This window comes from Mustelus asterias, chromosome 20 (assembly GCF_964213995.1).
Source record: "Mustelus asterias chromosome 20, sMusAst1.hap1.1, whole genome shotgun sequence".
Lineage (NCBI taxonomy): Eukaryota > Metazoa > Chordata > Chondrichthyes > Carcharhiniformes > Triakidae > Mustelus > Mustelus asterias.
In genome coordinates this window covers 77,223,860-77,241,509 of record NC_135820.1, presented here as the reverse complement: position 1 = coordinate 77,241,509, position 17,650 = coordinate 77,223,860, and the positions used below count along the sequence as shown (strand labels likewise).

At 49.8% G+C, this 17,650-nt stretch overlaps 1 protein-coding gene across 2 annotated transcripts in view; it reads right to left on the bottom strand.

Annotated features, from left to right (window-relative positions):
* The window catches only part of raly (RALY heterogeneous nuclear ribonucleoprotein), a 109,485-nt gene that overhangs the window by 24,889 nt on the left and 66,946 nt on the right, over positions 1 to 17,650 (bottom strand). For both annotated transcript variants that reach the window (XM_078236894.1, XM_078236892.1), the window contains exon 2: positions 334 to 598. In XM_078236894.1, the coding sequence (XP_078093020.1) occupies positions 334 to 589 (256 nt within the window). In that variant the 5' untranslated portion in view covers positions 590 to 598. The remainder of the gene's footprint in view (positions 1 to 333; positions 599 to 17,650) is intronic.

Here is a 17,650-nt window from a genome sequence, read left to right as displayed (position 1 = left end):
ATAGAGATAGCGGGGAGGCGGGGGGGGGGGGGGGAGAGCGCTGGGTGCGAGGGCATGGTAGGATCTGAAAATAGGGATACAAATTTTAAATTAAAAAACAGAAAGTGCCGGAAAGACACAGCAGAGATTTTTTGGAACAGGAAGGAGGAATTCCAAAGAAGGGTCAGACAGGCTCGAAACATTGGCTGGAATTTTACCAGCACCCCCGTCCTAATTCTGCAAGCGGGCGAGGTTCGGAGAACGGCATTCTCCATTGGCCTTGGGTGGGATTGTACAAACCTCAAATGACCGTTCGGTTTGCCAAACCTCTCCTGCAGTGGTTGAGGGTCTTACCGAGAGTCTGTCCGGCAAGTACGCGGCGGTTCTCACCGGCCACTGCCACCCGTGCTGTCCTCTCGTTTGTGTACTGGACGAAGGCATAGCCCTTGTGGACGGAGCAGCCGACCACCTTGCCGTACTGCCCGAAAATAGTCTCAACATCAGACTTCTTCACCACTGCCGTGTTGAGGTTTCCGATGAAGACTCGAGAATTGATTGAACGAGGGTCATTCTTGTTGGTGATGTTACTGGTCTGAAGCTTGGTCGACATGTTCACCGCCTAGAAATTAAAAAAAATAAAAATCATTGCGAGGAATCGAGTCAAATTCTCCATTCTTGCAGTACAACCTGCGAGAAGAAATACTGGAATGGTGATATAGGCCCTGAAATGCTCTGAGGCCCTGACAACCAAGTTATACAACTGAGGATGGAGTTCCTTTCTGATGGGGAAGGAGTTTAAGATGTTTTGGGTTCGAGGGAAGGGATTGAAGAGGACGGTGCAAAGGTTAATCCGTCAACTAGGAAGCAACTTTTCGAGCTGTATACCTTTTGCCACTTTTTTCTTCTGTAGAAAACAGAATTAATATAAAACAAAGCAAAATACTGCAGAAATCTGAAATAAGAACTAAACAGCTTGGAATACTCAGCAGGTCAGGCAGCATCTGGACAGAGACAGAGTTAACATTTCCAGTTAATGATCTTTCATCAGGACTGAAGTTAGTTCGAATTGTCAGACATTTTAAGGCAGTAATGGGTAACTGCGCCCCAGGGTTTGAGTGCGGCCCACGAGACACTTTGTTCACCGTCGCCCCCCCACACACAGAGTCACCACATTCCACCGGTTTCCCTCCATGGAGCTTTTTCCCAACCAGGTGAACTGAAGTGATTGGCGCGTAAAGCAAGGGTGAGTGAAGTGAGCTCCATGTTGATGGAGCCGTGCTCTGTGTCCAAAGTGAAAATATTTCTTGTGGTTTTCTCCACTTGAATTGATGACAGTTCTATTAATACATCAATGATTAATTATTTTCTATAACGAATGAAATATTCAGCGTGTCTTAAATATATTCAGCATTAGTAGAGAAATGGTTTTGGGGAAATTGATGGGATTGAAGGTGGATAAATCTCCAGGTCCTGATAATCTTCATCCCAGAGTACTTAAGGAAGTGGCCCTGGAAATAGTAAATCCATTGGTGGTTATTTTCCAAACTTTTTTGACTCTGGAATAGTTCCTATAGATTGGAGGGTAGCTAATGTAAGCCCGCTATTCAAAAAGGGAGATAGAGAGAAAACAGGGAACTATGGACCAGTGAGCCTAACGTCGGTACTGGGGAAGTTGCTGGAGTCCATTATCAAGGTTTCATAATTTGACATTTGGAAGGCAGTGGTATAATCAGACAAAGTCAGCATGGATTTACAAAATGGAAATCATGCTTGACGAATCTATTGGAATTTTTTGAGGATGTAACTAGTGGAGTTGACCGAGGAGAACCAGTGGATGTGGTTTATTTAGACTTTCAGAGGGCTTTTGACAAGCTCTCACATAACAGACTACTATGTAAAGTTAAAGCACATGGGTAATGTCTTGAGATGGATAGAAAGCTGGTTAGCAGATAGGAAGCAAAGAGTTGGCATAAATGGGCCTTTTTCTGATTGGCAGTCAGTGACTAGTGGGATTTCGCAGGGATCTGTGCTCGGACCCCAACTGTTCACATTATATATTAATGATCTGGAAGAGGGAACTGAATGTATTATCTCCAAATTTGCAGACGATACAAAGTTGGGTGGGAGGGTGAGCTGTGAGGAGGATGCCGAGATGCTTCAGTGTGATTTGGACAGGCTGAGTGTGTGGGCATCTGCATGGCAGATACAGTATAATGTAGATAAATGTGAGGTTATCCACTTTGGTAGCAATAATAGGAAGACAGATTATTACTTGAATGGGTGTAAATTGAGAGAGGTGGATACTCAACGAGACCTTGGAGTCCTCGTGCATTAGTCGCTGAAAGTAACTGCGCTGGTACAGCAGGCAGTGAAGAAGGCAAATGGTATGTTGGCCTTCATAGCGAGAGGATTTGAGGATAGCGATAGGAATGTTTTTCGGCAATTGTACAGGGCATTGGTGAGGCCACACCTGGAGTATTGTGTGCAGTTTTGGTGTCGTTATCTGAGGAAGGATGTCCGTGTATAGAGGGAGTAAGCGAAGTTTACCAGGCTGATTCCTGGGATGGCAGGTCTGTCAAATGAGGAGAGACTAAGTCGGTTAGGATCATATTCACTGGAGTTTAGAAGAGTGAGAGGGTTCTTATAGAAACTTATAAAATTCTAACAGTGCCAGACAGGGTAGATTCAGAAAGAATGTTCCCAATGGACAGGAAGTCCAGAACTAGGGGGTCACAGTTTGAGGATAAAGGCTGAACCTTTTAGAACTGAGGTGAGGAGATATTTCTTCACCCACAGGGTGGTGAATGTGTGGAATCATTACCATCGAATGTCGTTGAGGCCAAAATGTGTGATTTCAAGAAGAAATTAGATATCGCTCTTGGGGCTAAATGGATCGAGGGATATGGGGGGAAGGGGGGATCAGGATATTGAATTTGATGATCAGCCATGATCATGATGAATGGCAGAGCAGGCTCGAAGGGTCAAATGGCCTCCTCCTGCTTCTAGTTTCTATGTTTCTATTCAATCTCGTTCAAGGGTCATACTTAGTGAACAAGTCTGATTTCAATCTTGTGGCCCACTCAGCTGAAGGAGGGCCACTCAAGCGACCCACTCACTCGCCGAGATTCCCCGTTACTGTTTCAAGTTTGTTTTGGAATGAGTATAAATGCTGCAATGCTGGATTGATTCCACCAGATGGTGGTGTTGGCCTGGTTTCTCCGCCACTCCCCTGAAGCCCAGTGAATTCTGCACTGACTGGAACTCAATCTCTGTTCAGTCTGAGCTTCGTATCTGAGAATTTCAATTCCATCCTGGCGTTTATTCGGTGAAATCTGTGTTGGAGCATTCTGGCCCTCTGAGACATTACACACGGCATATTTACATCAATGTTTCTCCAATAAATAAATCTGCCCAGAGTGAATGGGAAGTATCCATGGTAACAGCAACACACAGGGATGGGGAGAAAGGAAACCGAGAATTTTAGAATCTGAAATCTTCAGCCAGTTTGCACACAGAAACACCAGATAATATCATTGGTAATCATATCGCTTCCGGGATCAATATTGTCCAACATTCTGCGGCAAATTCACCCACTTCTCACCCACATAGCTTCAGTTTAATATCTTACCTGAAGCATGGCAACTCTGACAGTGCGGCACTCCCTCAGCACTGACCCTCTGACAGTGCGGCACTCCCTCAGTACTGACCCTCTGACAGGGCGGCACTCCCTCAGTACTGACCCTCTGACAGTGCGGCACTCCCTCAGTACTGACCCTCTGACAGTGCGGCACTCCCTCAGCACTGACCCTCTGACAGTGCGGCACTCCCTCAGCACTGACCCTCTGACAGTGCGGCACTCCCTCAATACTGACCCTCTGACAGTGCGGCACTCCCTCAGTATTGACCCTCTGACAGTGCGGCACTCCCTCAGTACTGACCCTCTGACAGTGCGGCACTCCCTCAGCACTGACCCTCTGACAGTGCGGCACTCCCTCAGTACTGACCCTCTGACAGTGCGGCACTCCCTCAGTACTGACCCTCTGACAGTGCGGCACTCCCTCAGCACTGACCCTCTGACAGTGCGGCACTCCCTCAATACTGACCCTCTGACAATGCGGCACTCCCTCAGCATTGACCCTCTGACAGTGCGGCACTCCCTCAGTACTGACCCTCTGACAGTGCGGCACTCCCTCAGCACTGACCCTCTGACAGTGCGGCACTCCCTCAGCACTGACCCTCTGACAGTGCGACACTCTCTCAGTACTGACCCTCTATAATGTGGCACTCCCTCAGCAGTGACCCCCTGACAGTGCGGCACTCCCTCAGTACTGACCCTCTAACAGTGCGGCATTCCCTCAGTACTGATCCTCTGACAGTGCGGCACTCCCTCAGTACTGACTCTCTGAGAGTGCGGCACTCCCTCAGTACTGACCCTCTAACAGTGCGGCACTCCCTCAGTACTGACCCTCTGACAGTGCGGCACTCCCTCAGTACTGACCCTCTGACAGTGCGGCACTCCCTCAGTACTGACCCTCTGACATAAGAACATAAGAACTAGGAGCAGGAGTGGGCCATCTGGCCCCTCGAGCCTGCTCCGACATTCAATAAGACCATGGCTGATCTTTTTGTGGACTCAGCTCCACTTACCCGCCCGCTCACCATAACCCTTAATTCCTTTACTGTTCAAAAATCTATCCATTCTTGCCTTAAAATCATTCAATGAGGTAGCCTCAACTGCTTCACTGGGCAGGGAATTCCACAGATTCACAACCCTTTGTGTGAAGAAGTTCCTACTCAAGAACAAAGAACAATACAGCACAGGAACAGGCCTTTCGGCCCTCCAAGCCCGAGCCGCTCCCTGGTCCAAACTAGACCATTCTTTTGTATCCCTCCATTCCCACTGCGTTCATGTGGTTATCTAGATAAGTCTTAAACGTTCCCAGTGTGTCCGCCTCCACCACCTTGCCCGGCAGCGCATTCCAGACCCCCACCACCCTCTGTGTAAAATACATCCTCCTGATATCCGTGTTAAACCTGCCCCCCCCTCACCTTGAACCTATGACCCCTCATGAACGTCACCACCGACCTGGGAAAAAGTTTCCCACCATTCACCCTATCTATGCCTTTCATAATTTTATACACCTCTATTAGGTTACCCCTCATCCTCCGTCTTTCCAGTGAGAACAACCCCAGTTTACTCAATCTCTCCTCATAACTAAGCCCTAACTCAGTCCTAAATCTGCTCCCCCTTATTTTGAGGCCATGCCCCCTAGTTCAAGTTTCACCCGCCAGTGGAAACAACCTCCCTGCTTTTATCTTATCTATTCCCTTCATAATCTTATATGTTTCTATAAGATCTCCCCTCATTCTTCTGAATTCCAGTGAGTATAGCCCCATTCTACTCAATCTCTCCTCATAAGCCAATCCTCTCAACTCCGGAATCAACCCAGTGAATCTCCTCTGCACCCCCTCCAGTGCCAGTAGACCCTTTCTCAAGTAAGTGTGGCACTCCCTCAGCACTGATCCTCTGACAGTGCGGCACTCCCTCAGAACTGACCCTCTGATAGTGCAGCACTCCTTCGGCACTGACCCTCTGACAGTGCGGCACTCCCTCAGTACTAACCCTCTGACAGTGCGGCACTCCTTCAGCACTGACCCTCTGACAGTGCGGCACTCCCTCAGTACTGACCCTCTGACAGTGCGGCACTCCCTCAGCATTGACCCTCTGACAGTGCGGCACTCCCTCAGTACTGACCCTCTGACAGCGCAGCACTCCCTCAGTACTGACCCTCTGACAGTGCGGCACTCCCTCAGCACTGACGCTCTGACAGTGCGGCACTCCCTCAGCACTGACCTTCTGACAGTGTGGCACTCCCTCAGTACTGACCCTCTGACAGTGTGGCACTCCCTCAGTACTGACCCTCTCATGGTGCGGCACTCCCTCAGCACTGACCCTCTGACAGTGCGGCACTCCCTCAGTACTGACCCTCTGACAGTGCGGCACTCCCTCAGCACTGACCCTCTGACAGTGCGGCACTCCCTCAGTACTGACCCTCTGACAGTGCGGCACTCCCTCAGCACTGACCCTCTGACAGTGCAGCACTCCCTCAGTACTGACCCTCTGACAGTGCGGCACTCCCTCAGTACTAACCCTCTGACAGTGCGGCACTCCTTCAGCACTGACCCTCTGACAGTGCGGCACTCCCTCAGTACTGACCCTCTGACAGTGCGGCACTCCCTCAGTACTAACCCTCTGACAGTGCGGCACTCCCTCAGTACTGACCCTCTGACAGTGCGGCACTCCCTCAGTACTAACCCTCTGACAGTGCGGCACTCCTTCAGCACTGACCCTCTGACAGTGCAGCACTCCCTCAGTACTGACCCTCTGACAGTGTGGCACTCCCTCAGCATTGACCCTCTGACAGTGCGGCACTCCCTCATAGAACATAGAACATAGAACATTACAGCGCAGAACAGGCCCTTCGGCCCACGATGTTGCACCGACCAGTTAAAAAAAAAACTGTGACCCTCCAACCTAAACCAATTTCTTTTCGTCCATGAACCTATCTACGGATCTCTTAAACGCCCCCAAACTAGGCGCATTTACTACTGATGCTGGCAGGGCATTCCAATCCCTCACCACCCTCTGGGTAAAGAACCTACCCCTGACATCGGTTCTATAACTACCCCCCCTCAATTTAAAGCCATGCCCCCTCGTGCTGGATTTCTCCATCAGAGGAAAAAGGCTATCACTATCCACCCTATCTAAACCTCTAATCATCTTATATGTTTCAATAAGATCCCCTCTTAGCCGCCGCCTTTCCAGCGAAAACAATCCCAAATCCCTCAGCCTCTCCTCATAGGATCTCCCCTCCATACCAGGCAACATCCTGGTAAACCTCCTCTGCACCCTCTCCAAAGCCTCCACATCCTTCCTGTAATGTGGGGACCAGAACTGCACACAGTACTCCAAGTGCGGCCGCACCAGAGTTGTGTACAGTTGCAACATAACGCTACGACTCCTAAATTCAATCCCCCTACCAATAAACGCCAAGACACCATATGCCTTCTTAACAACCTTATCTACTTGATTCCCAACTTTCAGGGATCTATGCACACATACACCTAGATCCCTCTGCTCCTCCACACTATTCAAAGTCCTCCCGTTAGCCCTATACTCAACACATCTGTTATTCCTACCAAAGTGAATTACCTCACACTTCTCCGCATTAAACTCCATCCGCCACCTCTCGGCCCAACTTTGCAACCTGTCTAAGTCTTCCTGCAAACTACGACACCCTTCCTCACTGTCTACCACACCACCGACTTTGGTGTCATCAGCAAATTTGCTAATCCACCCAACTATACCCTCATCCAGATCATTAATAAATATTACAAACAGCAGTGGCCCCAAAACAGATCCCTGAGGTACACCACTTGTAACCGCACTCCATGATGAATATTTACTATCAACCACCACCCTCTGTTTCCTATCCGCTAGCCAATTCCTGATCCAATTTCCTAGATCACCCCCAATCCCATACATCTGCATTTTCTGCAGAAGCCTACCATGGTGAACCTTATCAAATGCCTTACTAAAATCCATATATACCACGTCCACTGCCTTGCCCCCATCCACCTCCTTGGTCACTTTCTCAAAAAACTCAATAAGGTTAGTAAGGCACGACCTACCTGCCACAAAACCATGCTGACTATCACCTATCAATTCATTACTCTCCAAATAACTATAAATCCTATCCCTTATAATTTTTTCCAACATCTTGCCGACAACAGAAGTGAGACTCACCGGTCTATAATTCCCGGGGAAGTCTCTGTTCCCCTTCTTAAACAATGGGACAACATTCGCTAACCTCCAATCTTCTGGTACTATACCAGAGGCCAACGACGACCTGAAGATCAGAGCCAGAGGCTCTGCAATCACTTCTCTTGCCTCCCAGAGAATCCTTGGATAAATCCCATCCGGACCAGGGGATTTATCTATTTTCAGACCCTCCAGAATATCCTGCACATCCTCCTTATCAACTGTAATACTGTCTATTCTACTCCCTTGCAACCCAGTGTCCTCCTCAGCTATATTCATGTCCCCTTGCGTGAACACCGAAGAGAAATATTGGTTCAATGCTTCACCAATCTCCTCCGGTTCCACACATAACTTCCCTCTGCCATCTATAACTGGCCCTAAACTTGCCCTAACCAACCTTCTGTTCTTGACATACCTATAGAACGCCTTAGGATTCTCTTTAACCCTATCCGCCAAAGTCTTCTCATGTCCCCTTTTAGCCCTTCTAAGCTCGCTCTTCAACTCCCTCTTAGCCAATCTAAAGCTTTCTAGTGCACTACCCGAGTGCTCACATCTCATCCGAACATAAGCCTCCTTTTTCTTTTTAACCAACAAAGAAACTTTTTTGGTGCACCACGGTTCCCTAGCTCTACCAATTCCTCCTTGCCTGACAGGGACATACCTATCACAGACTCGCAGTAGCTGCTCCTTGAAAAAACTCCACATGTCGGACGTTCCCAGTCCCTGTAATCTCCTAGTCCAACCTATGTTTCCTAATTCTCTCCTAATAGCCTCATAATTACCCTTCCCCCAGCTAAAACCACTGGCCCGAGGTTCATGCCTATCCCTTTCCATCACTAAGGTGAACGTAACCGAATTGTGGTCACTATCACCAAAATGCACACCAACTTCCAAGTCTAGCACCTGGTCTGGCTCATTTCCCAGCACCAGATCCAATATAGCCTCACCTCTAGTTGGCCTGTCTACATACTGAGTCAAAAAACCTTCCTGCACGCTTTGAACAAAAACTGACCCCTCTAACGAGCTAGAGCTATAACAATTCCAGTCAATATTAGTCAAGTTAAAATCCCCCATAACAATTGCCCTATTACTTTCACTCCTAAGCAGGATTGACTCCTCAATCCTTTCCTCAACCTCTCTAGAACTTTTAGGAGGTCTATAAAAGACTCCCAACAGGGTGACCTCTCCTCTCCTATTTCTAATCTCCGCCCATACTACCTCAACAGATAAGTCCTCATCAAACCTCCTCTCTGACACTGTGATACAATCTCTGACCAATAATGCTACCCCTCCCCCTCTTCTACCTCCTTCCCTACTTCGACTAAAACATTTGAACCCCGGGACCTGCAGCATCCATTCCTGCCCCTGCTCTATCCATGTCTCTGAAATAGCCACAACATCGAAGTCCCAGGTACTGATCCACGCTGCAAGTTCACCCACTTTATTGCGAATACTCCTGGCATTGAAGTATACACATTTCAAACCCTGCTCCACCCCACCTCTGCAATGCCGTGCATTGCAGTCCCCATCCATGCATCCCTCACTTTCAGCCCCACTACTCAGGATCCCTCCCCCCCCCCGAATCAGTTTAAACCTCCCTGCATGGCCTTAGCAAATTTACCCCCCAGGATATTGGTCCCCTTCTGATTAAGGTGTAGACCATCCTTCTCATAGAGGTCACACCTTCCCCAGTACGAGCCCCAATTGCTTAAGTACCTGAACCCCTCCCTCCTGCACCATCCCCTCAGCCATGAATTCAAACCTTCCCTCTCCCTATTCCTCTCTAAACTATCCCGTGGTACAGGCAAGAGTCCAGAGATAACCACTCTGTCAGTCTTGGCCTTTAGTTTCCACCCCAACTCCATAAATCCCTGCCTAATATCCCCTTCCCCTATCCTCCCTATGTCGTGTGTCCCCACATGTACAATAACTTGTGGTTTATCTCCCTCCCCCCTAAGAGTCCTGAATACCCTGTCAGACACATCCCGGACCCCAGCCCCTGGTAGGCAACACACCAACCCTGAGTCCCTACCTTTAGTTCCGACCCTCCTATCTGTCCCCTTAATTGTGGAGTCCCCAATCACAAGGCCCAGTCTTTTACAGCCCCTAACCACCTGAGCTTTCTCACTCGGCTCACCCCCAGAGATCTGCTCTCTATGCTCAGTTGATTCCTCCTCAACTGTAGCCTCCAGCACCGAAAACCTATTATGGAGGGGAACCGCCCCAGGGGATTGTCTTCCCGATTGCTTCTTACCCCTCCTCCTGGCATTGACCCAAGCCTCATTTCTAGGAGTTACTATTTCTCTATAACTCCTATCAACTTCCACCTCCGCCTCCCGAATTATGCGGAGTTCCTCTACCTCCCCCTCCAGCTCCTTTACACGCTCCTCCAGAAGCTGCAATCTAATGCACTTCTTACAACTAAAATCTCCTGAAACACTACTGGATTTCCTCACCACATACATCCCACAGGAGATGCAGCATACTGCCTGAACTGCCATCCCTGAAGCCATTACCAGCAAGAAAAAAAGAAAACAAAAAACTTCCCCACACTTATAATTAGGTTAGAGGAGGATGGAAGGGTGGGATCCTCTACCAGTGTAGAGGATCGGGTATCTCCTCTGCACCAATTTATAGGGCTAGGGGCCCGAGAGAAAAAAAAACTACTACTGAGCAGTAGTGACCCTCAGTACTGACCCTCTGACAGCGCGGCACTCCCTCAGTACTGACCCTCTGACAGTGCGGCACTCCCTCAGCACTGACGCTCTGACAGTGCGGCACTCCCTCAGCACTGACCTTCTGACAGTGTGGCACTCCCTCAGTACTGACCCTCTGACAGTGTGGCACTCCCTCAGTACTGACCATCTCATGGTGCGGCACTCCCTCAGCACTGACCCTCTGACAGTGCGGCACTCCCTCAGTACTGACCCTCTGACAGTGCGGCACTCCCTCAGCACTGACCCTCTGACAGTGCGGCACTCCCTCAGTACTGACCCTCTGACAGTGCGGCACTCCCTCAGCACTGACCCTCTGACAGTGCGGCAATCCCTCAGTACTGACCCTCTGACAGTGCGGCACTCCCTCAGTACTAACCCTCTGACAGTGCGGCACTCCTTCAGCACTGACCCTCTGACAGTGCAGCACTCCCTCAGTACTGACCCTCTGACAGTGCGGCACTCCCTCAGCATTGACCCTCTGACAGTGCGGCACTCCCTCAGTACTGACCCTCTGACAGCGCGGCACTCCCTCAGTACTGACCCTCTGACAGTGCGGCACTCCCTCAGCACTGACGCTCTGAGAGTGCGGCACTCCCTCAGCACTGACCTTCTGACAGTGCGGCACTCCCTCAGTACTGACCCTCTGACAGTGTGGCACTCCCTCAGTACTGACCCTCTCATGGTGCGGCACTCCCTCAGCACTGACCCTCTGACAGTGCGGCACTCCCTCAGTACTGACCCTCTGACAGTGCGGCACTCCCTCAGCACTGACCCTCTGACAGTGCGGCACTCCCTCAGCACTGACCCTCTGACAGTGCAGCACTCCCTCAGTACTGACCCTCTGACAGTGCGGCACTCCCTCAGCACTGACCCTCTGACAGTGCGGCACTCCTGGGCCATTCCTGGAGGGTTGGTCATTTGACTGAGTCCTGGCTGGAATTATCTGGCTGCCCTCACCCCAAGGCTGGAAAATCCCGCCCGAGGTTTGCACGGTCCGTGCCCTGCCCGCTCCGATTCCCATGGCGGGCGGGACGGGATAATCCCTCAGAGTGATTCAAGTGGAGGGAGTCAGTGAGAGGCTTGGCCATCGCCTGTCAATCAATGCTTCATTCCGTCAGGCCTCACCACCAATCCGAGTGCCTGTCACAACCGACAGGCCGTTCACTGAGAGTGCAGAATATTTCCTCTTTCAATTCTTGAATGTCTTTTAAAGAGACGAAGAAATGGGAGGAAATTGAAGCTGGATTTATCTGGGTTTAATGGCTGATTGTCGCTCCTGTCGCAGTTTACAGCTCCGATCCCTCCTCCCCATCGATTGGGAGAGGAAACTATTGATTGCCGACCCCTCGGCACCTCGACATTGATACATATCCCAGCTCCCTCGCCAGGCAGACCATTCATCATCCACTCAGAGAATGTCACAATGCAGCAACAGGCCATTCGGCCTCACGTTGTATGCTGCTGTTCAAATCCACCTGCTCCTCCCCCCCCCCCCCCTCACCCCTCTCGATCGCAGCCTATCAGCTAAGCCGTCTATTCCTTTCACCCTCACAGGACCATCCAGCCTCCCTCTCAATGTATCCATTCTCTACACATCTTATTTCTTTGCCGGGTTGTGGGTGTCACTGGCTAGGCCAGCACAGCAGCACAGTGGGTCAGCACTGCTGCCTCACAGCACCAGGACCTGGGTTCAACTCCCAGCTTGAGTCACTGTCTGTGTGGAGTTTGCATGTTCTCCCCGTGTCTGCGTGGGTTTCCTCCAGGTGCTCCGGTTTCCTCCCACAGTCTGAAAGACGTGCTGGTTCGGTGCGTTGACCTGAACAGGCGCCAAAGTGTGGCGAATTTCACAGTAACTTCATTGCAGTGTTAATGTAAGACTTATTTATGACTAATAAATAAACTTTAAACTTTTTAAAAAATGTTATTTATTGCCCATCCCTCGTAACCCCTTGAGAAGGTGGTGGTGAGCTGCCTTCTTGATCCATATGGTGTAGATACACCCACAGTGCTGTTAGGGAGAGAGTTCCAGGATTTTGACCCAGTGACAGTGAGGTACTGAGGAGCAGGGTTGCTAATGGAGGGGCGGAGTGACTGCTCAGTAGGGCATTTGGGGGAATAATGTGTGGAACTCACGACAGCAAATGTGTTGCCATTATCCAAGAAGGAAAGTAAGGAAAAGCCAGGGAATTACAAGCTGGTGAGTCTAAATTACTGGAAAAACTCTGAGGGACAGAATTAATCTCCACTTGGAGAAGCAAGGATTAAGCAAGGATTGTCAGCGTGGCTTTGTCAGGGGGAGATCATGTAGTCAAGATAGATAAAGTGGTTAACATGACATATGGGATACTTGCCTTTATTAGCTGAGACACTGAATATAAGAGCAGCGAGGTTATGAGGGAGCTGTATAAAACACAGCTGGAGCACTGTGCGCAGTTCTGATCACCACACTATAGGAAGGATGTGATTGCACTGGAGAGAGAGGGTGCAGAGGAGGTTCACCAGGATGTTGCCTGGGCTGAAGAGAGGCTGGATAGGCTGGGATTGTTTTCCTTCGAGCAGAGAAGGCTGAGGGGGGACCTGACTGATGCGCTACTCAAACACGAGGCCTGAAGCTCGGTAAATGAAAGGCTTTTATTTACTGTAATGAAGCAGCCAGTAATTATATACACTATCCCAGACTGAAGGGGTCCCGGCCAGAGCAGGGACTCTTATACCTCTCCCAGGAGGCGGAGCCCGACTGGGATGTGCCACAACACTACAGTACAAAGGTGTAACAACCCCACCCTAACCCCAACAGCAACAATAGCACAACCCAACAGTAACATATGTACATCCTTGTAGTACTGGCCAGACCCTGGCTCAGTACTATCCAGTGGGAACCAACGATGGTTCACCACACTGACTGAGGTGAAAAAATTATGAGGGACTCAGATAGGAAGGAACTTTTCCCCTTAGCAGGAGGGTCAGTAACCAGGGGGCAGAGATTTATGGTAAGTGGCAGGAGATTTTACAGATGCACCACAGAAAGCATTCTTTCTGGTTGTATCACAGCTTGGTATGGCTCCTGCTCTGCCCAAGACCGTAAGAAACTACAAAAGATCATGAATGAAGCCCAATCCATCACGCAAACCAGCCTCCCATCCATTGACTCTGTCTACACTTCCCACTGCCTCGGCAAAGCAGCCAGCATAATTAAGGACCCCACGCACCCCGGACATTCTCTCTTCCATCTTCTTCCTTCGGGAAAAAGATACAAAAGTCTGAGGTCATGTAAGAACAGCTTCTTCCCTGCTGCTGTCAGACTTTTGAACAGACTTACCTTGCATTAAGTTGATCTTTCTCTACACCGTAGCTATGACTGTAACACTGCATTCTGCACTCTCTCCTTTCCTTCCCTATGAACGGTATGCTTTGTCTGTATAGCGCGCAAGAACCAATATTTTTCACTGGATGTTAACACGTGTGACAATAATAAATCAAATCAAATTTAGAGAGGATTTAAGGAATCTGGAACTCACTGGCTGAAAGGGGGATAGAGGCAGGATCCCTGACCAACATTTAAGACGCGTTTAGATGAGGATTTGAAACGCCAAAGCATACAAGGCTATGGACCAAGTGCTGGGAAATGGGATTGGAATAGAGAGGTGCTTGGTGGCCAGTGCAGACCAGATGGGCTGAAGGGCCTCTTTCTGTGCTGTATGACTCTCTGACTCTAACTCCGCATCAATTGCTTCGCGCCCTCTCCCCTCCCACCTCACGGCAAGTTTGACTCTCAGCTGAAGAAAATCTTGACTCCTCGGAATCTCAGTCAGACGTGGAAACTTCTCAGTTTCTGTAAAACTAAATGGAAACATTGCAGTTTCCAAAATTAATCAGCTTTCGTCTGACAAAACTCAATATCTGGAATGCCAGGCTGACCGTGATTTACAGGCTGGCTCTATATCTTCCAGGCCATGACTGCCATCGTTTATCTCACTGCAAGCAAATCGCTTGCAGAGTGGAAATTTATTCGGTTTATACACAGAGCTGGAAATAACAAATAGCTTTTCTGATCCCGCATCCACCTGATTCCGGCTTCGATCCCGGTTCGATCCGGTTTAAACAGCACCTTCCCTCCAGATCCCGAAACAACTAGAACTTGTATTTCAGAACCTCAGGACGTCCCAAAGCACTTTATGGCCAATCAGGTCCTTTGCAATTGCAGACAAATGCAGCAGTTAACTAATGCACAGCAAGATCCCATTAGTAGCAAATGAAGTGAATGACTCGAAAGCCGGGCTGTTCTGAATGACCCCTGGTTGGGGGATGAAAATCGGTCGGGACATTGGAAAGATCTCCCTGTTCTTCTTCAAATTATGCCGGGGGATCTTTACACCCACTGCAGGAGGCAGGCTGGGCCTTGGGTTAATGTCTCATCTGACAGTGCAGCACCCCCACAGTGAGACATGAAGGCACAGCCTCAGACTCAGAGGCCAGAGTGTTACCCACTGAGCCATTGGCTGACACTTTGCAAACTCGCCCGTCATCTTAAAGGAACCTCACCTTCAGGAGAAAGAACTTGCCAAGATGATTTTCCACCTGGTTACACGGCCTCACTAAATGTGACTCCATCACGGCCAAATAACTCTTTCAGCACTGCCCCTCCCCTCCGCCCCCCCCCCCCCACCTCCCCCCCCCCACCCCCCCCCCCCCCACCCCCACCCCCCCCGAGAGCAAGTCGAGGTTCTGCCCTTTAAACAATGTTAATACTGTGACCACAGTTTGGGGGTGGGGTCAGGGGAGAGGTTGGGGTCATGATAAAGCAGATAGAAACATAGACACTTAAATGAGCATTTTGAGTCATGTCGCTTCTCAGGAACATTCAAGATTTCTTTATGTGCATTGCCCTGTCCCACAGGGAAAGCAAGAGCCATTTTATAGAATCATAGAATCCTACAGTGCAGAAGGAGGCCATTCAGCCCATCAAGTCTGTAACGACAACAATGCCACCCAGGCCCTATCCCCATAGCCCCATGTATTTACCTGAGCTAATCCCCCTGACGCTAAGGGGCAATTTAGCATGGCCAATCCACCTAACCAGGAGATCTTCTGGATTGTGGAAGGAAACCGGAGCACTCGGAGGGAACCCAGGCAAACACAAACGTGCAAACTCCACACAGGCAGTGAGCCAAGCCGGGAATGGAACCCAGGTCCCTGGCGCTGTGAGGCAGCAGCCTGTAGGTCCTTGTAAAGAGCTGCTTTATAAATGGCCTGTCTGTGCTGCATTAACTCTGAGCAAACCAGGTCCTGTCAATGCACAATCACTGTGGATTGATGATTCGAGTGGCTTCGACACGATTTTAACTGGTTCAATTGGAAAGAAAAGTGATTCTGTGCTTCCTGCCATCATTCCCCAGTGGAGGGGACAAGATTCCACTAATCCAAACTGCAGTCACTGTGACAATAGAATCTGAATCTGATAGAGCGGCATGGTGGCACAGTGGGTTAGCACTGCTGCCTCACAGCGCCAGGGACCCGGGTTCGATTCCCGGCTTGGGTCACTATCTGTGTGGAGTCTGCACATTCTCCCCGTGTCTGCGTGGGTTTCCTGCCACAATCCAAAGATGTGCAGGTTAGGTTGATTGGTCGTGATAAATTGCCCCTTAATGTCAGGGCCTAGTGGGTTAATGCACGGGGTTATGGGGATTGGGCCTGGGTGGGATTGTTGTTGGTGCAGACTCAATGGGCTGAATGGCCTCCTTCCTCTTGCACTGTAGGGATTCTATGATTCCATGACCTAGCCTCACAAAGATATTGGGACAGGTGGTCACAGAGGTAAGGAATGCCTTGAAGGAGCAGAGAGAGGCTGGGAGGTTTCCAGAGAAAATTCCGGAGCTTCGGGCACTGGGAGCTGGATCAATGGAAGTGGGGAGATGTGCTGGAACAGGGATGGAGGAGCAGTGAGGGGTAGCAGGAGGATCCAGCGTTAGAAAAACTAATGGCCTCCCTCCCAGCACTGCTCGTTCACAACCTGGCTGGAGAGTAGCCTCATGGGACAGATACACAGTCCACCAAAACCACCACCTTCGTTTAAAATAATATGTAAAAAGAATGCCAGCCTGTCAAATCCTGATAAATGGTCTCATTTGTCAAGAACTTTTTTTTGTGTTTGAGTCAGGATTATCGCTGAAACAGAGACTTTCAACCTGAAGATAAAAGAGCTCATTTGCAAGTCCTCACACGGCAAACCAATCAATCATCCATTTAGCAACATAATTAAACACATGAAAACAAAATCCTCCAGTAATCACTCATCAAAACAGAGATTCCACTGAAATCTGTCCATTTCTCCAAGGGCCCAGGTAGCACTGAGCCGCCTACTACCAGCATGACTGGGACAAGATGGAGGCCCACACAAAATGGTGACTAACAAGCCCTCAGCTCTTAGAGTGCTCCACACACCGGGCTGAACTTCATGGAGGCGGTAACATGGGTCTCGATGCCCCAGCTGGAGCCTGCCAGAGCCTCACGTTGCCTCTTTGCCATGTCATGCGCCACTCGGGCAATTAAATAGACAGCAATGGACCTTCCCTGGGATCGAGGACCCGGGGCAGAAGCCATCGTCCAACTTGGTCTCTGAGCTCCAGTCTGCGGACTGAGTCATGACGGCGGGGGGAGGGGAAGCGAGGGGAGGGGAGGGGAGGGGGGGAATGAGTTGCTTAATGTTCTGGGTCTCTCCCCAAACCCACTTCATCAGTTCACTGATACCTTACCCATGTGACCATTCATCACATTGTCCAGGCTGGATGAGCATTGAGAACATCAGAACAATGCCAGTCCCTTCCTGAGCAGATCTTCCAATGCATTTTGTGATAGGGACACAAGAGACTAAATATCCATTAAATGTGCCTGAGAGTTAATGTTATTGAGTCTATCTGAGCAACTGCTTGTAGATATTCCTCATTAATCCAGGCTGCGTGGCACTGGGAGTGGCAGGATGGCACAGTGGTTAGCACTGCTGCCTCACAGCACCAGGGACCCGGGTTCGATTCCTGGCTCGGGTCACTGTCTGTGTGGAATCTGCACGTTCTCCCCGTGTCTGCGTGGGTTTCCTCCGGGTGCTCCGGTTTCCTCCCACAGTCCAAAGATATGT